This window comes from Chelonia mydas, chromosome 4 (genome assembly GCF_015237465.2).
Source record: "Chelonia mydas isolate rCheMyd1 chromosome 4, rCheMyd1.pri.v2, whole genome shotgun sequence".
In the NCBI taxonomy this organism is placed as follows: Eukaryota; Metazoa; Chordata; order Testudines; family Cheloniidae; genus Chelonia; species Chelonia mydas.
The window spans coordinates 82,371-106,025 of record NC_057852.1 but is presented as its reverse complement, the minus strand read 5'-3'; the positions used below and the strand labels follow the sequence as shown (position 1 = coordinate 106,025).

Below are 23,655 nucleotides of genomic sequence, written 5' to 3'. Positions count from 1 at the left end.
CTGTGCAGTCTAGTGGGTTAATGGGGACGTGGGCAGCCACCAAAGGATGGATGGCAGCCAGGGCAGGTGGACCCAGGCCCTCGTTACTCCACCGGCTCCTCGCCCAGGGCCTCGTCCGTGGCCAGTGTGTTTGCCATTGAGTCAGTGGGGATCCAGCCTGGGGATGACAATGGCTAGTTCACCCAGGTTATTTCCTAGGAGATGTCTCTAGGCCATGGGCTGGGGGTCTCTGGATTCCCGGCGTGGGAAACTCCCAGAGTCTCCGATCTCCCTTGCATGTTTGCAGGCCCCCGGGGATGCGGCTGGGTCTCGGCGCCTCGGAGCTCTGCAGTCAGGGGCTTGAGCTGTTTCTGGACTGGAGCCTACAGTGTGCATCCTCCATTCTCAGCGGTCTGCCTAGCGTGAGCTGAGCTGCTCCCTTACACTCTGGTGCTCCAGTTGGAGCATTTCCGGCAGGGCTGGGGAGGGGCTTGGCTTTCTCCACCTAGACTATGGGGTTCTGTGTGGCTGGTTCAGCCCGGCACATGCTGCTCGGCCTCTTCTGTCTCCTCCTTCCCATCAAAGCTGCTTTGCCGTCTCACAAGAGATGGGATCAGTGGTGGGCTCAATTGGCTGCTGTTGGCCTCTCGATGTCTGGAAGAGGGAGAAAGGGCAGGAACCCAAATGAGAAGAACAAAACCTTCAAGCAGGGTAGTTTTCCACGGCACAACCCCACCCCACTTTGCTGATGCTCACTGGCAACTTCCCTGAGAGCTGGCATTTCTTAAAGAGAGCACCCAACCCCCCGCAACCTCCGCTCCCCTGTGGGCTGGCAATGGTAAAAGGGAGTCGGGGAGAATTTCTCCTCTCTCCGCCTGGCTTTGATGAGTGAGGGAATCACATGCGAGAAGCTGTGTGAATATAGGGCTCTGTGCAGTGGGATGAGATGTCCTCCATGGTGCCCAAAGGTGGGGTTGTCCTGCCTTTGCAGTGACTTCCTTCTAGTGAGAGAGATTTCACAGATCAGCTCCAGGGTTCTGCCCTGTACCAGTGTGTGGGAATGGGGCAGAAGTGGGGCAATGGTGCACTCAGGAAAGGAGTAGGGCTAAGGGGGGCCCAGGCTGCAGCCACTAAACCCCTGCCTGGCTGGGGTGGGGGCGAGGCGGCTCCGCACGCTGCCGTTCCTTTCCCCCCGCCAGCCACGTCAGCGCGACGAGCACCACACCAGGAACCTCTGTCCCGGGAGCTGATCTTGCCTGTAGGCTAAGTTCCCCCGCAGCTCCCATTGGCCGGGGATCGTTAATCCGGCCCTTGCCCTATTCCCCAGCCTGTTCCAATCCTGCTCTTGACTCTGGACTCCGGCTCCAACCCTTGGCTCCCCTCGGCTCGGCCTCCACCACTCTGAGCACGAGGCCCCAACGCCACTGCTCCAACCACTGGGCCCAACCAGCCGTGCTTTGGCTTCTGACACCAGCAATATGGAGGAGTCGTTCACCTCACTGCTTTCCATGTGTATGGCCCTGCCTTGGTCAGCGCTGGTTTTCATCTGCCATGGTGCTGCCCAGTGACATGGCTTTCTTCGATCCCTTTGAATTTCTTCCAAGTCTTCTCTAGGCCTGACTAATCGACATCATTTTGGGTCATCTGCTGATATCCACCTCGTTGTTCAGCCCCGGTTCCAAACATAAGGACATAAGAAAGGCCACAGCAAAGGTCCATCTAGCCCAGTATCCTGTCTTCCAACAGTGGCCAATGCCAGAGGGAATGAAGGGACTGGCAATCATCTAGTGATCAGTCCCCTGTCCCCCATTCCCAGCTTCTGGCAAACAGAGTCTAGGGACACCAAAAAGTTGAGAAGCGTCTGTTGTATTTACCATAGCAGGACAAAGAGCTCTTCGGAGTCGGTCCCGGTTCCCTAGTCGAATGCAGAACCCAACACGAGATTTTCAAGCTGCTGCAAATATTTATAATATCTGTTGAGGATGTACCACGTAGTCCTGTCCGATTTCAAAGGCACTTCGTGAAAAGCTGAAACCAAGAGGAAATGGGTTGAAAACCCCATGGTGCTGATGTGACTGGTACCTAGGAAACCTCCCCTTCCGATGGCCATTGCCCCCTGCTATTCGCTCCCCGAGATTCTAAGGGCACAAGAACAACAACTCGGCTCCTCCCAAAATAGCCCTGGACAGAGAGGAGACCCCATTCTTGCCTAACTTCCCCCTCTGCTGGCAGACACTCCTCCACACACCCGTCCACACAGACGGTTGGGGGCACTTGTTCTTTGGATGGAACAGGCAAGTGACAGCGGCAGCCACGTTAAACCATCCAACATTTAGGCCGAGATCCACAAAGGGATTTCGGCTCCTAACGTCTCCTGAAATCCTTTGTGGCCCTGTGCCTTCATTCCTGAAGAGCTCACAGGGAAAAGTGTTACCCATGTGCCCTCATGGGATTTCCTAGGAGCTGATAACCAATCTCGGAGTGAAGGTCCCTGGCCTGCAATCACTCCATTCCAGGGAGGGCAGGTGATGAATCTTTCCCTACAGAGGGGAATCGTCATCATCATCATCATCATCCTGAATAACAAGAGCCCTTTTCAATTCGGTCAGGCCTTCCTTTAGAGACTTTCTGACCTTGATGAAGACAGTCTCCCCACACAGCTCTAAGGCTACGTCTACACTAGGAGCTAGGGATGGAATTCCCCTGCTCCCGTGCACAGATTGTGGGACCTTGATGAAAGCTCGCGTGACCACCCTTCTTCCTTCAACGCTGTCCTTAGACTGAGAGGGACACATGCAAAGCTGTCTTCAGGCCCTGTGCTGCACCCCTGTGCTTCCCACAGAGGCCCAAATACACAGAGGTATTTCCTTACCTTCATACAGGCGGGAGATGCCATCTTCATTCACGGTTTCAGACAACAAATCGCAGTAATGGTGGATAGTATTTCCTAGACATACAATGAATACAATGGGTCTCATGGCTTTTCAGATCCTTCGCTGAAAACTGCTAATGATGCAGCCATTCCCCCAAGACACCCTTGGGAAATTCCAGACATTCCTTACATCTGTTCACAAAGCATGTTCGAGAAAGCATCAGACGCCCAGAAGTTACTGAGAGGCTGATTTCCAAAGGAGATTGAATTCACATCCTGCTGGTTTCCCCTAGGCACAGCCAAAGAGTTGTTGTGGGCGGGTGAAGTTGGTGCAGTCGATTCAGCTAAGTTGCTCCCATCATCTTGGAATACACGTTAATTCACACAAACATACACACACACACACACACCCCATTTTAGGATTCTGGTGCTGTTGGAGGGAACAGAGCAGCCGTCCAGAAAAGGGCTCTGAAGGAAGCATTGAGAAAAGATCAAGTGAATTTGCTCTGCTTACCAATGAATCGGGCTGCTGAATGTCTTATTGTTGTCTGTGAGCTTTCCAGGTACTGTAAGGCCTGGAACAGGAATTTGGGGATGTGGCTCTCGTTGTTCTGCATCTAGGAAGAAAGAAGGAAGAAATGCACAATATAGAAATGACATGTTCTTTCCACAGCGAATAGTCCAGGAAAGCCAAAGCATATAGCCAGGCCATGGCAACCGCCAATATGAACCCATACACCAGAGCAGCACCCCTCTGAAGTTCCCATTGTGTTCTCCAGAACCTCAGCTTTCATTGGAAAAGACAAAAGTTTGAAGGTCGGAGAATTGTGGAGAAAAATGTCAACAATGTGAAGGGATTGTAACTCCTGCCGAAATGAGCCAGCAGAGAGCCTGGAACGGAGTCCTGCAGCCCGACCGAAGCGGACGGGTACTCAGGGTGTGGGGTTAGAAAGGTCTTCCTCAAGTTGCCATTCAGCACTCTCAAGGCACAAGGAATTCACCTACCAAGCAGATCCAGACACACTTCAAGAGCTGTGAGGAGCCATCCCAGGCCATGCTGCGGAAGAGCGTCTTCAAATGAGCCCACCTGAGGAAGACTGCGCAGCGGAAGAGCGTCAGTTTACATGACTGCAAGAGAAGAGGAGACCAAGAGGGTTCTCCCTGAGAGAGGGATAGTCTGGGGGACATGGAACCTTCCCCGTCCCTTGTTCTCCTGCTTTTCCTGCCAGTGGAGATTCCTGTCATTTGTTCTCCACAGGAGTGTGCTGAGGAGAGGAAAGGGAGAGTTGGCTGGAGAGAGCCAGAGCTGTCCTGTCCTTTGGATGGTTTGGGGCGGTTGCCCAGGGCCCCGTGCTTTGGGGGGCCCCGCACTTCAGGGGGACGCAGGCCCTGGGCCGTGCCGGGGCCAGCAGCAGGACTCCCGGCCCCGCTACGCTAGGCCCCTCCTCTTTCCCAGAAGAAGGCTTTTCTTCCCAATTGTGCTGTGTGCTGTGAGGATGGATGAGGCACTTGGCTCCAGCATGGAGTGAAGCAGGGAGGAGAAGATTCCACTTGGGCAAGGGGCTCTGGCGATGAATGGAGTGGGGGCCCCAGGGGATCCTGGCTCTTTGCTCTTAAGGCAATAATGACCGTGGCACTTACCAGTTTCACACTCTCCTCCTGGTCTTCAAGATGCAGCAGCAGGGGGAGCAAGCAGTGGATGATTTCCTGCTGCACCAAGGGTTTGTCGGGGTCCTGCACCCTGCTCACCACGTTGCCAAGCAGTACAATGGCAGCTGAGCGCACACTGCCCTTCTCCTGGCAATGACACACAGGGGGTGGGGACCCCCGGTTAAAGCCAGGCAGCATCAGAGCAGAACGCCACTGAGTGGTAATGCGCACGCTGCTCCGGTTCCCCCTGTGGGAACTACCTTGGCTGGCGGGAGCAGGGAGGCCACCAGGCCAGCGCCATAGACATCTTGTGCAGGGCCTGAGACCCTGTGCGGGACAGTGCAGCCCAGGGTGTCCCAGAGGCAGTTTCTGTCTGGAGAGCACAGAATCCTGGAACCCGAGAAGATGAGGGGAGAGGGCAGGAAGGCTGCTGGAGACTGGTGTGGGGAAGGGGAGAAGCAGCTGCTGGAGCCTGGCAGGGACTGGCTGCTCCAAAAGACAGCATTTCTTTTGCTCTTGGGTGCCCCTGAGAGCCGGGCCATTCCCGACCCACCTCTTTCCTGCTGAGAATCTCCACCTCTTTGGGAGCCTGTGTTCTCCAGACAGCTGGTCATCTGCCCAGTGCCAGGCCCCCTCTCCCCCAGGCCAGGCTGCAGCAGGGGCTGGGAGCATGGCACTGAGCTTGAGCTTTGGAGAGAAGAGCTCTGACAGGGCGGTGGCTCAGCAGGAGATTCCCCACCCATGGCGGGGGCACTCCTTGGAGGCTCCATGGCAGGCCTGAGGGGCGGGAGGAAGGGGATGGGGAGAGAGATACAAGGGCATCAGAGACAGGTGGAGAGGGGGAGTGGGCTTCTTTGAGGGGGTTCCAAGCCTTACATCATCAATGAAGGGGCGAAGGCTGACTGCAATATCCTGGGAGATGGAGCCAAGCCCCTCCCTGTTGAGGAGGTGGATGATGTCTGCAGCTTTATGCATGGCCTCCAGGACACGCCCTCCATCCCTGTCACAAAAGACGGCCAGGATTGCTGGCAGCTGGGCCCGTAAGAATTGCACCTGCCGGAATGAAGAAGGCAGCTCATTACTTTCCCAGGTGACAGCCTGGAGCACATGCTGGACCACTGCCACCGACGAGAAACCACGGAGGGCACAGCCCCCCAATGGGGCAGAAAGTCATTCTCCTGTCACTCTGTGCCAGTTGCTCACTGTCACCTTTGTCTTTGTTCACCCCGCCTCCCCCATTGCATCCCATCTGCAATCAGGGCTCAGCTCACGGGAGCAGGGAGCACGGCATGCCTTGATTTGCTCCGAAAGCACCTCCACCATCTGGAAAGGGGAATCTCCAGACCTCATTGAGTGCCATGGAGAGAGCCGTGGGGCAGAAGAAAAGCAGAAGCCCAGGAAAAGGTGAGGAGAGAAGCATGGCCTTGGGGCACTGGAGAAACATGGCTTCTTCTCCCATAACCCCATCTAGGCACATCCAGCCAGGAGCAATCTCACCCTGTCTCTCCCTCCCTCTCTTTGCCATGCCCTGCAACCATCCATGTGCGGAGAGGAGCTAGCTGGCGGTAGGGCTGCTAAGCTGCTGACAATGTAGCCTAGAGCTTACTGTCCTGAGCTGCTCTCCAGAAAGCCCACTTCTGCCTGTCAACTCATGAATCTCACCTCAGTGCAGAAAGCCAGGGCGATAGTTCTCTGCTCCTCCTCCTTCCCACTCTGGACGATGGTGAGTGCCTCTCTGAAAACTGCAGGGAGCTGAGGGTTCTCAAACTCGATCATGGCTCTGGAACATGGAACAGAAAGTCCCTTTTGATTCTCAAGGGGGAGAGAGCGTTCAGCTCAAGTTGCTGGGCTGAGCTGGCAGCCTAGAACTGAGGAATATTTCACACGGAAATCCCATTCCCAAGAGAGACCCAAAGAAGAGGAAACTTTGAGCTCCTACCTTGCAATCAGGCCAACCCCCTGCGAGTAGTGATATCGGGAGGCTATCATGTCCCAACCCCGATGAAAGTGGATGCTGGCAAATTCCTTCCAGTAGCCGGGCATGGAGAAAAGCGTCTTCACAGCCTCCACTGAGGTGCTAAAGACAAAAACAAACAAACAAACACACAAAAAAGAGTGTCAAGCAATGAGATCAGCCCCAAGCATGGCAAATCTGCACAAGTCCTGAGACACCCAGCATGCTCAGCAGTAGCTAGCCTCCCCAAGGATGGATCCAGTGTGATACCCTGTCTACACTGCAGTTTCACTGAGTTTGGAACCAGTTAGGGACCCTGTAGCTTCTTCAGATGGTTGGTGTCATCACTCACGATGGCTGAATACTTGATTCTTTACTGTGACAGGTAACAGGACTCAAGCGGGCATGTGGGTCCAGATCCTTTGTTGGTGGAATCGAGCAAAGCTCGATCAGTTTACGCCACCTGAGGTGTCTTCTGGCGCTCTCTCTTTCCCGTGCAGATGGAAGCCCCTAATTGTCCCCACAGGACCAGATGAACTGGTCCCTCTTCCTCCTGTCTGCCTGTGAGGCTGACGCCCTGCGGTGCCTGTCCCCATGTGCTGCCGGTGTGGCTCTGTCCACGTTCGGGGAGAGAGGCCCACGGATTTGCTCAGCAGGCACTGAGGAAAGCACTGACCCTTTGGCGGGTGGCAGACGTGGATGGATGCACAAACATGGCTGCTGCCTGAGTGTGTAGGGAAAGCAGCTGGCCTGTGGACGGCGTCAGATGAGCGAGTGTGACTCACAAGAACGCACGGCTCTCAACCCTTTTCCCTCAAGAGAGACCTGCTCCCAACTGAGCCTGGGCTAACGACAGCACCCGAACAACTGATGGCCATGAACAGCCCCCATGTGTTTAGCTGAACAAATCTGTTCTTCCTTTTCCTTTCAGTCATTACCTTAGGAGGCTGAGGCAGCTGGATCCCTCCTCGGGGCTGGATGTCTGCCTGGCCATGTAGGTCCCTGGCAAGTGCAGATCCAGCACGTACTGCACTTGCCTGACGCAGAGAATGAGCAGCTGGGGATACATTTGCAGGATGGCTTCTCGGTATCCCCGTAGGAAAAGGAGCTCATAAATGGTCTTCATTGCCTGGAGGGGGGAAAGAATTTCACTCAGCTCTCCCAATCTGCCACCTGCCCCCATTGCCATTCGCTCTGGTCCTTTTGTCATGTCTCCTTTCCTCTCCAGCGTATTACAAAACAGTATTGGCTTCTGAGAGGGGTGGGGACATTTGGAGGCTCCTGAACCTTCCCCCATTCCTGGAACGGAAGCAGGATGGAAAGATGAGAAGAGTCTGGATGACGTTATTCCCCATGATTTCTTTTTCTGGTGCAGAGCCTGTGCTTTGGCTTTCCAGCCATGACTGGAAGGGCTGAAACCATGCTGAGGAGATCCGTTCTCCTAGGCCCAGTGTTTCTGGCCCAGTCAAAAGTACTGGACTTCTCAGGATGCCATGTTGAGAAGATTTCTAGCCACAGTTTACAGAGCCAGAAACCTGGAGACTTCCAAGAGACACCTGAACTGCACCTGCTCACTAAAGGGCCATCTGGAGCAGAAGACAACTGAGCCAGGGTACCAGCAGATAAACCACTTCAGATGTGTAACTTTGACCTGGGGGAAACTTTACTGACACCCCTTTGGTTTGATTGGAAGTGGCGAGGACACACTAAGGCCTGGTCTACACTCCAGAGTTAGGTCAACGCAAGGCCGCTCACTCTGCATCCCCCTAAGGATGGAATTTCCTTCCCGTCGTCAGAACTGCCCCTTGGTGCCAAATTCGTAACTCCACCTCCACAAGTGGCAGAGAGTCCAGGTCAATGCAGTTAGGTTGATGCAGCGTCAGTGCAGACACCGCGTCGCTTTCGTCAACTGGCTTTCAGGAGCCTTCCCACAATGCCCCACCCTGACCCTACAATCAAGACAAGCCCTTCTGGTGAGGACGTGCACTGCCGACACAAGCAGCAAAGTGCGGACACACACCAGGGATGGAATCGCTGTGGCGGCTGTCTGCCCATTTAAGTTAGGTCGGCCTCAGTGTGTGGTGGAGCCATGGCCTGAAGCTAAGAAGAGGTGAAACTCGCACACACACACAGATCGCACCATATTCCCTGTGCCTCTGGTGGGTTCGCAAGGTGACATCTCAAATCTCACTTACAGCCAGAGACACATGGCTGCTCTTCTCCTCCCGGCGTCTCTGCTGGAGCTTGTCCAGCAGCTGCTGCAGCACCTCCCTGGTGAGCTGTGGTTCTTCACCCAAGGCCTTCCACAACTCAATGGCACATCTGCAAATTCAGAAACACACGTCAGAGCTTTCCTGCTTGGCCATCTCTTGCCCTCCCCAGGGAGAGGCTTGGAATACCAGAGGAGACAGCCACTGGTGCAGGGAGGCTAAGGCAGGGCAAGTCCCTTCAGAGAAAGTTGTATTTATTCCTTTCCCCTCATGGGTTCTTGTTTCGAAAGCTAACGCACTCTTTCCAAGACAGTGACCATGTACTGACCACAGAATGACCACCAAACTGTGACCCGCAGACTGTGCAGAATTCTGCTCTGTTACACTTGGGTCAGTCCCGAGAAACTTGCCTGACATCATTGGAGTTACTCTGGCTGTTTGGGGGTCTAACGGAGAGCCAGCGTTTGGCCAAGTGTCTCGTAGCAGCTCAATTCTACTGCAGTGTGGTGGACAGGGTCAGAGAGTGAGTCAGCACATGCCCTGATCTGAGAAGATTCAAGAGCTTGGAAGAGGAGATTGTAAAGCCCAATGTGACAGAGATGGAAGGAAAGTAGGACTGAAATCCCCCTCCTCCATTCTTGCGGACATAAGTCCTGCTGGTCCCCGCAGGCATCTGCAGAGGAAGACTGCAGATGGATCCAAAAGACTTCCAGTCATTTGACTTCCAAGTTTGGTGAGGAAGGTCGGAGGTGGTGGTCAAGCCCTAGGACATTGAGAACTAGGTTGGACAACTCAAGAGCAAATGGCCTGGAAGCAAGGTCTTCAGGAAGCTTGGCTGAACTTCTGTGCCAATGCTGCTGAGTTTCTGTGACTTCTGAGCACAGCCCCTGAAAAGCACTGTGGCTGTTCCAAGAAATTCAGACCTGATTCTGAAATTCAGAAAGGTTTACAAATCAAACCCTCAAAGAAATCTTAAAACCAACACTCTATTCCTCTGATAACTGACTTGGGTAAGAAGTTCCATTTCTTTCCTGCTGCTCTTCAATTTGCTCTGCAGTGTGACACAAATTTCGCTCAGGTCAGTGCAGAACTGCATTGCAGAAGATGCCAAGGAAAGCTGGACTTTTGACCTCTGGCTAGGGTTCAGTTGGGTTTCCTGGCCCCGAGGCACATGGGGGTTGTGTTACAAACCCCTCAGCTGGCTGACCCTTCCAAGTGATCAGCAATAACCAGCAGGACTGAAAGTTAACAATCTATTGAGGTGGAAAGAGGCACTCCCCCCTCTCAGAGCTATTAATGCTGGCTGTCTGCTCGCTGCACTGCATTTAGGCTCTGGTCATGTGGGGAGGATTGTTTTGTTGATTTTCTTTTCTTTTCTTTTGCATCAATAAGGGCTGGAAATGTCTGTCTTAAGAGATTGACCTCTGCCCCACAGCTCCATAAGGATGAGTGCATTTTGTCACCAATTCCTCAGCCATGGAATAAGTGGGGGGTCTGACGACAGATAAGAATCCTGCACTGGTCTCCAGGGGATAGACAGATGGGCCTCATGGGCCTTTTCCATCTCTGCCTTCTCTCCTGCAGTAAGGAGCAGCCAGACCTCATGAGCCAGGGATGTTGAGTGAGCCCCCAAATCATTGATTGGCCCTGTACTGGATCTGAGAGGAAGTGGGGTGACCCATAAAAATCAGGACAATGCTGGAATTCTCCAGAAAAGTGGCATGTCTCCATCCCGGGGAGTGTAGGAGGAGGGGTTGGCTCCTCTGTGGCTGGGCCTGGCCATCTCCTCTTAGGAAGCGTGGACAGCTCTCTGCACAGCAGGAAACTCCCTCCAAGTGTGTGAGCCCCACGGACCCCTCCCGGCCTGTGGCCTGTCAGTAGGAGCAGGAAGAGAACTACTGGACTGAGGAGATAACAAAGCAGCTCCCTACCTGTGCGATGAGAGCGTGTGAGCCACACAGGTTAGAACCACGTCCTGAGGGTGGGAGCGAGCCAGCAAGGCCATGGCCCTGAGCACTGCTCTTCTGGCTCTGGGATCACAGCTGTTGTCGAGCCAGATTAAGATCCCTCCCACCACGTCTCCAACCTGGAAGAATGCCAGAAAGTTGAGGGATGGATTTATCAATGAGTGGCCTCCTCCCAGGGAAGCCCTCCTGGCAGCCCTGCAAGCCTCCTCTGACCTCGGTTGCCCATCTTGGCTGCTCCCTAAGAGGCTTTGACAAGTCCAGGAACCCCAGTCTTCCTGAGGTCTGGGTTAGCACCTTCAAGCTCCAAAACACGCACAAAACCTTAGAGTGGGCACAGTCCTAACTCCCCTGATGTCCCAGGGCCTTCCCTGCCGTAGCAAACGGCTCTCAGCCCCGCTCTCAAGGGCTTCCCTCCAGGAGCCTTTCCTCCATCTCCGCAACTTCCTTTTAGCTCTTTCTTGCACAATCCGTTCCTCCAGACCAGTGGTTCTCAACCTAGGTTCCATTGTGGGGCACATCCAATCCGACCTGTTTGTCCCTGAGGATGTCCCAAAGGGGCGCAGCTCTGTGCTGAGCGGGCCACAGGTTGAGAAGCACTGCTCCAGACCCAGCTGGTTCTACCGATGTATCCCAGAGCCCATGGCAGAGATGGGAGGCAGGGCTAGTTGGGTGGGGCTAGCCAGCTCCTGGCCCCAGCCCTAAGGAGAACCTCCATACTGTGGGATTTTAAAATCTTCCGCCAGAAATCTTGAAGCCGGGTCTCTAACCTCGGGTTCATGCTATGGCACGTAGAAGAGCAGTGTAGACAAGGTGACTTGGGCAGAGCCCAGGCTCTGAAGCCACCCTCCTCCCCAGGCTTCAGAGATCAAGGTCCAGCCCCAGCCCAGAAGAGTCTGCATTGCTGTTTTGGCCCCTCAGTGCCAGCCCTGGGACCCAAGGCCATAGGGCCAGGCTTTCAGGCTCCTGCTGCAGAGTTTGCAACACAGGGAGACAGACCCTAAAGGGACAAGCCACCCCCTAGGACTCTTCCGTGAGGAATTGGTCATTGCTCTTTCCTCTCTCGAACAAGGAGCAGGAGCTACAAGGCGGGTGGCTGGATTCTGTTGACCTGTTCTGCTAGCAGGAGTTAGAGCCCTGCACAAATCAATCTGCTGATTGAGGGGCCATTTGTTAACTTTCCGCTGGGACCTGTTGGAAAGAAGGAACTCGGGCAGAGACAGGGACGACCTGCAGGAAACCCTAGGAACAGGCAGGTTGGGGAGGAAGTTCAGGCTGAGGATTCTGTTCATTGATTAGTCTCAGAGTTTCCAGGAAAGCCAAAGCCCAGGAAGGGAATAAGTCGGCACTTCCGCACCACGTGCAGGCGGTCTTTGGAGAAGGGCTTGAATGTCACCTATCCCCGTGGCCAAGCGATGAATGGCAAGGGGCTTAGCCAACCTTCCAATCCCATGCCAGTGTCCCAGGAATGGTTTCCGAGGAGAGGAACTTCTCCCATCCCCCTCTCTGCGCAGCATCCCCCTGCCCCATTGCGGGAGTCTCTTACTCTCTCCATCTTGTCTCCGTGGAGAGATACGATGGCCCTCAGCTCTTCCTCTGCGGCTCTAAATCTCTGCAGGGTGGGTGTTGTCAGACCCTTCACGGCTGCCATCAGCAGGGCATGGAGCGGGGCTGAGGAAGGGTGCTCCCTGGGGGTCTGCAAAGAACAGGGACAAAGCCTGTTGGGATTGAGTATTTCCCTGGGGCAGCTGCCCTGGAACAGTCTGTCCCCGGGGGAGGCTGGCAGTGCCGAGGGAGCGTGGAGACTCCGGCTGAGCCCTTTTCTTCAAAAGCCTCCCCAGGTGCTAAGGTTTCCTCAGCCTTTTGTCCCCTCTCTGGCCCCCTCTCCTGAGAAGAGACGGGAGCCTCTCGGGCAGTGCTGGGACCCCAAGGGCCACCCCGTTTCCTCCCTCGCTAGCCCCTCCTCGCAGGAAACCCCGCTTTTGCTGAGAAAGCCTCAATGTCCTGCAAAGCCCATTCGAGTTGCTCCTTGAGCGTCACCGAGGGGTCACTGGAGAACCTGCCCCATGTCCCATCCCACCCCGAGCGCCTGAGGAGATTGGCTCAGCAACTCTGGCAGCCCACAGTGTCTGCGAGGAAGGGACTGAGAATAGGGCCCAAACGGAAACGCCCTCTTCCTTCCCCACCTCGCAGCCCGTGGGGCTGCCAGAAAACAGGCAGGAATCGCCGTCAGGACAGAAAGTAACTGAGACTGAAGAAGCAAGTTTGCATGGCTGAGGAGAAGCCCAAAGCGTGGGCCTCTGGGGCCAGAGCCCTGGGGGTGAGAACTCACTGGGCACAATGTTACTCCAGGGGGCCTGGTTCCACGGTCACCTCAACCCAGGGCCTGGGGTGCTGGAGGCCTTTGCCCTGGTGTCTCAGGGCACCCCCTGGGGATTCCTGCAGCTGGCCTGCATGGCGCTGGATTAGCACCGTCTGTCCTGGTTGCCAACAGCTGAGGGGTAGCTCAGTGGTTTGAGCATTCGCTAAACCCAGGGTTGTGAGTTCAATCCTTGAGGGGACCATTTTGAGATCTAGGGTAAAAATTGGGGTTTGGTCCTGCTTTGAGCAAGGGGGTGGACTAGATGACCTCTTGAGGTCCCTTCCAACCCTGATATCCTAGGATGCAGTAGAGCACAGCGGAGTGGCACACTCGCCTCCATACTCCAGACCCCCGGCGGGTCAGAAGCTCCCAGAATTGCAGCCTTTTGTATGCGCTGCAGGGTGCTCTGTCCCGAAGAGGAAGAGTTACAAAGGTGTCTAGAGGCTTTTGTAACTCGTACAGAGCCCAGATGTTGGCAGGCGGGAGGGAACCTGGGACCTCTGGAGCTTAGTGCAGGAGCCTCGACCATAGGAGCGAAAAGCCAAGAGGCTGTTAGCTAAGGCTCTAGAGCAGACTCCTTTTCTCTGTGTCTCAAAGTGGTCCTGGTGCCACGAGATGGGCCAGAACCCCACAGCCAGGAGATATGTGGGTTCCCCCGACCAGGGCAGGGATGGGCCTGGTCTGATTTTCAGCCGTGCCTGTGTGCCATAGAAAGTGCATCAGAATCGGGCACCTGAGTCAGGCACTTCTGCCAATCCCACAAAGCACCTCTGGACTTCTTTAGGTGCCTAAACCCCTTTGTCAAAGCGGGCCTCGTTCAAGCAACCCAGATAAAGACTGGCTGGAGTTGATCACCCTTGATGAGTGTTTCTTTTCAGCCCCTGGGAGATATTCCTACAAACAGCAAGGGATGCTTTCCATGAGCACGGCCACACAGCATCATTACCATCGTCATATGGGAGCTGCTTGTTAATGAGGGGCTGGGAGTGCGCTCTTCTTCCTGCTCTTCTGGGCTTCCTTTTTCCCACTTCCCCTTCGTGTCAGACGGCTCCTTCTTCGTCCCTGCAGCAGAAAGAAACATTCTTAACATTTTGCTTTTCCACGTCTTCCCCCTGGTTTACAGAGGATGGAAGTTGGGCCCAGAGCCCTGAAGCGAATTGCCCAGGGTCAGACTGAAGGTTGTTGGCAGAGCTCAGCAGAGAACTCCGCTCTCCTGACTCCTAGCTGGGGGCTTTGACCACACAAGGCTTCCTCTTCCCTCGGGGCCAGTTTCTTTTCAATGGTGTCGTCTACACTTCCCCTCCCCTTGCACCCCTTTCCTGTCAGTGATGGGCACCTGGCCTCCTTTTGCATTGAACCCCCCAAGAAGGAATGACTCAGCTCTGGTACGGTTCCCAGCTGTGACCTGCTGAGACCTCTGGAGCATTTTCCTGAGGAAAGGGACCCAATCGAGGAGAAAAGAAATGATTTCCTCCAACATCCAGCCTCTCTCTTCTCCTTCCAGCCTGGAACAATGTTAGTAGTCCCCACCCCACCGTGCCAGATCCCCAGAGGGGGGTGACCTGACATTGTCAGCTCTCCCCACCTCAGCCATGGACCTCTGCCACCCTCTACATGGATTCCAGAGCCGGAGGTGCCCATCACTGTCCCATGAGACGGCCCTGATGTCGAAGGCTTGTCGAGTGACTGGTGTGAGTGTTCCTCACATGCTCCTCGCCAACCATGTGGATTGAACCATCTCACCTGTAAGATCCACTTCGTCTTTGTCTGTCGTCTCCTGCAGCTTCACCTCCTCTGCCTCCACCTGGGTCTCAGCTGCTTTCTTCTTCAGGGACAAGTGTGTCCACCTTCTTGGAGAGGAAGCTGTTCTCTCCTCACTGCTCTCTGCCATCGCGCTGTGGGATTGGCAACAGACACAGAGTCTTTTCATGCCTGACAGGATGGTCCATGAGCATTTTCTTCCCTGGGGCTTCTCTGGCAAGGCCTGTTCTTGGGGGCTGAGGCCAGAGCATGCCTCAATGGCTGCAGGTTGGACGAGCACTTTGTGCACATGGATCTCTCTGTGCTCCCGAGAGGCGAGTCTTTGGAAAAAGGAACGAAGCCTGGAATAGAAAGAAGGAGGAAATGGGTTTTTCTGTCCTTCTCGAAAGGAAGGGAATTAGTTTGCCCAGGATTCCCAGATCCACGAGAGTGGTCTTTTGAAGCCATCTGCTCCTCTAATAGCCAGGACAGGTTGCTGCAACCAAGAAGATCAGCAACACAAGACCGCCCAGACTGGGTCAAACCAAAGGTCCATTTAGCCCAGTACGCTGTCTTCTGACAGTAGCCAGTGCTGAGTGCCCCAGAAGGAATGAACAGGGAATCATCAAGCGATCCATTCCTGTTGCTCATTCCTGGCACCTGGCAAACAGAGGCTAGGGATAGAAAGAGCAAAAGGTCAGTTTCTATGTTCTTTGCTCATTGCCTGGGCCTAGTTGCCAAAATGCTTCCTTCTTAACCCCACTCCTTTGTGCACAGAATGTTGGGACTCTGGGAACAGATCGGGCCAAGCTGAAAACCAAGAAAGCTCTGTTCCCAGAGAAGCCAGGAAAAGGAAGAAAAGATTGTCATCTCGAGGGTTTGAGGGTCTGGAAGGATGAATTAGCAGCTGCAAATATGTTGACTTCTTCTCAACTATTTGAAAATCTGGAATGTATTAGCATGGGGGAAAGAATCAATCAACTTGAAATGAAGAATGACCCATATTATTTCCAACATCCAGTCAGAAGTTAGGCCTCCAAAACAAGGACAAAGAAATCACAGCGAGACCCATGACAAATGTAGGCGACAGTTGATTGAAACCCCTTTCCTGGAAAGGAATTGCGGGGGCGGCGGGGGGATCGACACATCTCTTTTCTATAGCCCAAGGGGGTAGAGTAGAATTTGTAGAGAGTTTTGAGATCTATCGCCATGAGATTCTTTCTGAGAGAACTACCAAGATGACAGCCAGGGGATGGGAGTGGAGCTGTATCACTTTCAATATCTTAAGATTCATTTCTTCTGCATTATTTGAGCTCATTTATGTGCATTTCAATCATGTAAATTCTGAGATCGATATTCTCTCAATACACATTTCTTTGGCAGTCATGACAGGAGACAAAGCGTTTCTATTCCCAACTTGAAGGCAAGGAGTGCATTAGGGGCAACTCCAAGGGAAATACTATTGATGGAGATATCAATCTAACTTCTACACGAGTTTTGTTATCTTCCCTTTTGGTTCTATCCATGGAAATTCCCCCCGACTAGTCTGCTGAAAGATAAAATCATCTAAATCTGCCTCCAAAGAACCTGACAGGCTGAAGCAGGAGGAGACCTGAGAGATGGCCACATTCAAATCCAAACGGAACGCTGAGACCTGCCTGTTGCCACACCAGCCCCCACCCGTCCCGAGGAGAAGGAGGCACCGACCTGTCGTGTGCGATCTAATGAGCAGGGAAAGAATCTGGGAATTACCTTCTGTAAAAACTCATCCTTTTGTTCCTCAAACACCTGTGGAAATAGCTGATTCAAGAAGTTGTTGACAGAGGGATGGTCCGCGTCTCTCAGCAGCTCCTTGGCTCACCAGCCGTTGTCAACCAAGCCAGTTGGCAGACTGAGGGGAGGGCAAGAATGCTGACGCCGAACACTCTTTGCTGTTGGCATCCGTGACATCACAATCAGCTTGTGCATAAACACACACAGACCCCACCCAGAGAGACACACCCCCACTGAGCAACTCCCCACTCTCCTTCCCAGCACTTCCTGCCCACCCCAGAACAGCTGTTTCATGGAATTGAGGATGCTCCGGGAGGGTCGGTTAGGGGCGGGGACATGGCATACTTGGGGCAGTGCATGGGATTCTTCTCTCCTAAGTGCAGGGCTCAGCACTTGTCCTTGCTGAACCTCATCAGATTTCTTTTGGCCCAATCCTCTAATTTGTCTGGGTCACTCTGAACCCTATCCCGACCCTCCAGCGTATCTCCCTCTCCCCCCAGCTTAGTGTCATCTGCGAACTTGCTGCGGGTGCAATCCCTCCCATCCTCCAGATCATGCACGAAAATGGTGAAGAAAACCGGCCCCAGGAGTGACCCGTGGGGAAGCGGGGGAGGGGGTGGAGGAGAGGAGGCAGACGGTGAGTGGCAGGGACCCCACAGAGGGGGGTGCAGTGGAGGAGAGGGGGAAATCATCCAGGCAGCGGTGCACAGTGTGGGCTGGGAGAAGGGGCGAGGCAGATACAGGAAGAGATGGAGCACAGGCAGGGCACTGGGGCCCAGGCACCCGGGGCCTGGTCATCGTCGGCACCAGCAGAGGAGAGGAGAGGAGAGAGAGAGAGAGAGAGTTGGCGAACACACGAGAGAAGACAGAGAAACATGAGAGCAAGGCAAGCCACTCACCACCTGGAGTCATCCTCTTGGATCCAACCTTCTGCTGTGGAGGAGACACCGTTCTTGACCAGAGAAATGAGCAGCTTCTGAAAATGGGGATGTTTTCTCCCTCGTAACCACAGCTGATCAGGAACCTTTTCTTACAAACCGAACCCTAATTTAGAGGGCTTTTCTACCTGGACTCAGGTGGGGCGTGAAGAGAGCCCTCACCAAACCAGACACTTATCTCACTGAGACTGGTGATTGCTCGGCTCCCAGATGGAGGGCTCTTGCCTGGCATCACCAACGGTCACAGGCTCGTTGCTCTCACTCACTTTCCATCTTGACTTCTTTTTCCTTCGTACTAAAGCCAGCAGAGTGGGGGAAAAACAAAAAAAAATACCATCTCCGTCTGCAATGTCGTGTAGTCTCTTCATTTCACATCTCCCGTATCCCACGGCTCCGCCCTCAACCCATCTCCCGTTCCTACTTTACAACTGCAACTACAAGGCGCCCATTGTAACGGCACCCAAAATCGTCACTTTGCTCAGGAGACTGGTCCCTTCCTCAGCCTTAATCCCAGAGCCTCGTACTCAACAAGGAAGCCCACGGCCTGTGAAGAGTACGACAGGGAGTACAGATGAGGAATTGAAAGCACTGACCGCTTACTCACAGCCAGTTATGCGGGAGGCAGAAACATGTGGCTTGTTTATGTCTCCTTGGAAAGATGCCCAAGCTGCTCAGGTCCACTCCTGCCATATTCTCCTCTGGCTAGGGCTCCTGCACAATTCCTCTGCAAGAGCAGCTGCAAAAGCCAAGCATGAGCCATCACTCCACAAAGCTCGATGGGTGCTGGAAATCTTGCCCTCAGCCCTGCCTCACTCTTTCATCCCATCTACATGGCCCCCACTCCATGAACAAAGACCGAGTTAACACCGACAGTCACCGCTCCACTCTCGCACCCACTGCCCTGCATGATTTTCGTCCCCTCCTCCTTCTCCATGGCTCTCGAGACATAGCGTGTGGGGATGAACACCTAGGGTGCCTGCCCGTGTCCTGTGAAGGGAGACAGCACAAGGATAGGTGAGAGAGAGAGACAGAGACAGTGTGTGTTGGCCAACATACTAGAGGAGAGAGAGAAAGAAAAACATGGTAGGATAGCAAGCAACTCGCCTCCTGGAGTCATCCTCCCAGATGCAACCTTCTGCTGCGGACGCGACTCCGGTGCTGACCAGAGAAATGAGCAGCCTCCGAAAATGGGGACCTTTTCTCCCTCGTAACCACAGCTAGTCAGGAACCTTTCCTTACAAACCCAGCCCTACCTTACGGGGCTTTTCTACCTGGACTTAGGTGGGGCATGAAGAGAGCCCTCACCAAACCAGACACTTATCTCACCGAGACTGGCGATTGCTCGGCTCCCAGATGGAGGGCTCTTGCCTGGCACAACCAACGGTCACAGGCTCGCTGCTCTCACTCATGTTCCATCGCATGAGGGCAGTAGACTCTGAGGCTTGACTTCTTTTTCCTTGGTACTAAACCCAGCAGACGGGTGGGGGGGAAACAAAAAATATGAGCATCTCCGTCTGCAGTGTTGCATAGTCTCTTCATTTCACATCTCCCGTATCCCACGGCTCTGTCCTCCACCCATCTCCCGTTCCTACTTTACAACTGCAACTAGAAGGCGCCCATTGTAACGGCACCCAAAATCGTCACTTTGCTCAGGAGACTCTGGTCCCTTCCTCAGCCTTAATCCCAGAGCCTCGTACTCAACAAGGAAGCCCACGGCCTGTGAAGAGTACGACAGGGAGTACAGATGAGGAATTGAAAGCACTGACCGCTTACTCACAGCCAGTTATGCGGGAGGCAGAAAGCTGACGACTCTTCACGTCTGCTTAGAAGGATGTCCAAGCTGCTCAGGTCCACTCCTGCCATATTCTCCTCCGGCTAGGGCTCCTGGACAATTCCTCTGCGAAAGCAGCTGCAAAAGCCAGGCATGAGCCATCACTACACAAAGCTCGATGGGTGCTGGAAATCTTGCCCTCAGCCCTGCCTCACTCTTTCATCCCATCCACATCGGCCCCACTCGACGCACAGAGACGAAGTTAACACCGACAGTCACCGCTCCACTCTCGCACCCACTGCCCTGCATGATTTTCGTCCCCTCCTACTGCTTCTTGGCTTCCAAGACATAGCCTGCGGGGATGCACACCTAGCGTGCCTGCCCGTGTCCTGTGAAGGGAGACAGAACAGGGAAAGGCAAGGACAGAGAGACAGAGAGAGAGAGACAGAGACAGAGTGTGTGTGATGGCCAACATACTGGAGGAGAGACAGAGAAAAACATGGTAGGATAGCAAGCAACTCACCTCCTGGAGTCATCTGTGATGAAGCGGGACTTCATGTTTCCTCTGAATCGCGTGGGGGTGCCTCAGTTTCCCCTAGGCAGTTCTTAAGGATCCAGGTGGTGGGGTAAGGGTGTATGATCGTTGCAGAGCTCTGGAGGGCAGGTGTGTGCAGGGGTCTGGACACAGAGAATGGCCGACACCCTCTTTCCTGGCACCTGATGCCCTGGGCCCTTCCCCCCTGCAAGGTGAGAGGTAAAGGGTTGGAGAACAAAGAATCAGGTGCCCTCCTGGCCGGGGAAAGGGACAAAGCCCAGAGGAGGAGGGGCTGGGGGGAGTTTCAGTTGGGGGCTGGCTGGAGACATGGAGTGAAGGGCAGACGGGGTTGTCTGGCTCACTGCCCCCCAAAATGGACCGCTGAGGGGTCCTGTTCTCTGCACCTACAAGCTCTGTGTTAGACCATGTCCCTGTCGTCTAATAAAGCTCTGTTTTCCTGGCTGGCTGAGAGTCCCGTCTGACTGCGGAGTTGAGGGGCAGGACCCTCTGGCTTCCCCAGGACCCCGCCTGGGCGGACTGGCTGTGGGAAGCGCAGGGAGGGGCAGAGGAGGCTGAAGGCTCCGAGGTCAGAGCCAGGAAGGTGGAGCCGGGGGAGCTGTGTGTCCTGCAGACAGGCTGCTCCCCGAGAGGAGACTTCCCCAGAGTCCTGCCTGGCTTCCTGGGGAGCAGTTCCAGAGCATCGCCCGGGACTCCGGGACATCCTCCTCCTCGATGAAACCTTCTGCTGGGTGACGTGTTGTGTGTGTCGTGTTGCATGTGTCGTGTGACGTGCTGTGTGTGTGACTTGTGTGTCGTTTTGTGTGTGTGAGACGTGTTTATGTGTGCGTGTTGTGGTCCATGTTGAGTGTGTGTGTGCCTGTTGTATGCCGTGTTGTGTGCATGTGACGGTGTGTGCCGTGTTGTGTGCCATTTTGTGTGCATGTTGTGTGTGTCGGTGTCATGTGTTGTGTGAGATTTTTGTGTCTCGTGTCGTGTGCCGTTTTGTGTGTCATGTGTCGGTGTCATGTGTCGTGTTGTCTGTGTGTGTGTCGTGTTGTGTGTGGGTGTGTGATATTTTGTGTGCGATGTTTTGTGCATCGTGTTGTGTGTTTGTGTCACGTGTGCCGTTTTGTGTGTCATGTGAGGTGTTGTGTGTCATATTGTGTGTGGGTGTCGGTGTCGTGTAATTTCTGTGTCATGTTGTCTGCTGTTTTGTGCGTCATCTCGTGTGTGTGTGTGTGTCGGTGTCGTGTGTGATTTCTGTGTCACGTTTTCTGCCATTTTGTGAGTCATCTTGTGTGTGTGTGTGTCGGTGTTGTGTGTGATTTCTGTGTCACGTTGTCTGCCGTTTTGTGCCTCATCTCGTGTGTGTGTGTGTGTGTGTGTGTGTCGGTGTCGTGTGTGATTTCTGTGTCACATTGTCTGCCGTTTTGTGCCTCGTCTCTTGTGTGTGTGTGTGTGTATGTGTCGGTGTCGTGTGTTCTGTGTGATTTTTGTGTGTCGTGTTGTGTGCTGTTTTGTGTGTCATTTTATTTGTGTGTCATGTTGTTTGTGTGTCGGTGTCGTGTTGTGTGTGTGTGTGTCAGTGTCGTCTGTCTTGTTTTGTGTGTGTGATGTTTTGTGTGTGATGTGTGTGTTGTCTTGGGTGGCCACACAGGGTAATGCACAAAGCACTTCCGTCACGGAGCAACAGTGACACAACGTGGCCACTCAGGAGTAACACACAAACAATTCCTCCCCCGCCCCAACCCCCCCGGGAGCAACAGTGATGTGTGTGGCCAATTCAGGTCATGCACAAACCATTTCCTCATGGAGCAACAGTGACCCCGGGTGGCCCCTCAGGGTACTGCACAAACCATTTCCTCATGGAGCAACAGTGACACCAGGTGGCCAATCCAGATAATGCACAAACCATTTCCCTCACAGAGCAACAGTGAGAGTGGGTGGCCACTGTTACGAATTATACCTGACAGGTCACGCACACAAGCTGCTGCGAATTATACCTGATAGGTCACGCACAGGAACTGCTGCGAATGATACCCGATTGGTCCCACACAGGTCGAGTCTAGGCTTAGGCACACGAACGAAGTCCACAACGGCAGGGTTCCCAAAAATACTAAGTTTATTACGCTCGAGCGTGGTGCCCCCCTGCTCATCAGGAGGGGACCCCGCATGCAGGTTATACAAAGATTATAGACCTTTCAGCAAAGCATGTTGCCCTCGTGCATCGGAAACCTTAGCCAATAGACAAACCCTTCCCTTACCTACCACCTATCCCTGCTTGGTACATTCCCCGCGCTAAACCATGACTTCAACTACATTGCATGGTCCTAAAGCAATGCACCAGTAACTTTTCTTATCAGGACGGGAGGCCCACATCAAGGCCAGGAGGCAGGGAGTTAGGAACAGACAAAGAACAGAAACCGGGAGATAAAACAGGCTGGAGACAAGGGCAGGGGGGCGGAGGATTTTCACAGGAATGCAGTATCTAAGAAACACTCCTCCTGGTGCATGATGTGCTTGCTTTTAGACAATGGTGGGCCCCAAACCAAAATGGAGTCACATATGCTAACTTTTCCTTCACACCACTCAGGGTAATGCACCAACAGTTTCCCTCGTGCAGCAACAGTGAAACCGGGTGGCTAATCCAGGTATTGCACAAACCATTTCCCTCATGGAGCAACAGTGACACTCGGTGGCCACTCAGGGTAATGCACAAATAATTTCCCTAACGGAGCAACAGTGACACCGGGTGGCCAGTCCGTGTAATGCACAAATCATTTCCCTCCTGGACCAACAGTGACAGTGGGTGGCCAATTCAGGTCATGCTCAAATCATTTCCCTCATGGAGCAAGAGTGAAACCGGGCGGCCCCTTGGAGTAACACACAAAGCATTTCCCTCACGGAGCACCAGTTGCACAAACTGAGTTTAATAATAATAATAATAAACAAAAAATAGTTTCACTAGAAAAGGTAGATTTTCAATGATTATAAGGGATAGCAAACAGAAGAAGGCAGATTACTAAGCAAATACAAATACACACGCATACTAAGCCTAAGATCTTAAAGAGACTGGATTCAAGAAGTAATTTCCCATCCTAAATGTCTTTTGGCATCTTGAAGAGTTTCTGTAGCTTAGACTTCCCGTTGTTTCTCTTTACAGACTAGACTCCTGTCTTAGTCTGGACTTCCCCCTTCTCACTTCCTTTGTCTCTTCAGGTACTTTCAGCAGCCTTTCTACTGCCCTGCATGATTTTTGTCCGCTCCGACTTTTCCATGGCTCCCGAGACCTCACCTGTGGGAATGCACACCTACCCGTGTCCTACAAAGGGAGGCGGCACCAGGAGAGCAGAGGAGAGAGAGACTGAGAAAGTTGGCCAACACACAAGAGAAGAGAGAAAAATATGGGAGGAAGGCAAGCAACTCACCAGCTGGAGTGATCCTCCTAGATGCCACCTTCTCCTGCGAAGGAGACACCGTTCCTGGCCAGAGAAATGAGCAGCCCCTGAAAATGGGGACCTTGTCTCTCTCCTAACCACAGCTGGTCAGGAACCTTTTCTTACAAACCCAGTCCCAGCTGATGGGAGTCCCCACCTGGAGCCAGGCGGGCCGTGAGCAAAGCCTTAACCAAACCAGACACTTATCTCACTGACATTCGCGACTGCTCCGCTGCCAACCGGACGACTCCTGGCTGCATCAACAGTGCTCGCAGGCTCACCGCTCTCGCTCGCTTTCCATCCGATGAGGGGAGTCAACTGTTTGTACTAAACCCAGACCAAGGAAGAAAAACAAAGAAGTTACCATCTCAGTGGGCCACATCGCGTAGGCTATCATTATACAATGCTCCATTGGTGCTGGAAATCTTGCCTTCATCCGCGCATCAGCCCCACGCGATGAACCGAGACAG

The 23,655-nt window shown here is 53.7% G+C and overlaps 1 protein-coding gene across 1 annotated transcript; it reads right to left on the bottom strand.

The window, feature by feature from the left end:
* Positions 1-455: 455 nt before the first annotated feature.
* LOC119566010 (maestro heat-like repeat family member 5) lies at positions 456-23,514 on the bottom strand. The gene is made up of 21 exons (XM_043545682.1): positions 23,402-23,514; positions 19,209-19,351; positions 18,769-18,905; positions 18,336-18,429; positions 17,404-17,737; positions 16,484-16,662; positions 14,735-15,093; positions 13,938-14,053; positions 12,176-12,325; positions 10,597-10,751; positions 8,651-8,777; positions 7,394-7,584; positions 6,441-6,578; positions 6,164-6,281; positions 5,378-5,554; positions 4,493-4,648; positions 3,857-3,979; positions 3,366-3,468; positions 2,852-2,926; positions 1,854-2,007; positions 456-633 (listed from the first exon to the last, which is right to left on the bottom strand). Exons 6-20 carry the CDS (start codon positions 16,498-16,500, stop codon positions 1,895-1,897), a joined length of 2,118 nt encoding a protein of 705 aa, XP_043401617.1. The 5' UTR covers positions 16,501-16,662; positions 17,404-17,737; positions 18,336-18,429; positions 18,769-18,905; positions 19,209-19,351; positions 23,402-23,514; the 3' UTR covers positions 456-633; positions 1,854-1,894.
* Between the last annotated feature and the right edge of the window lie 141 nt (positions 23,515-23,655).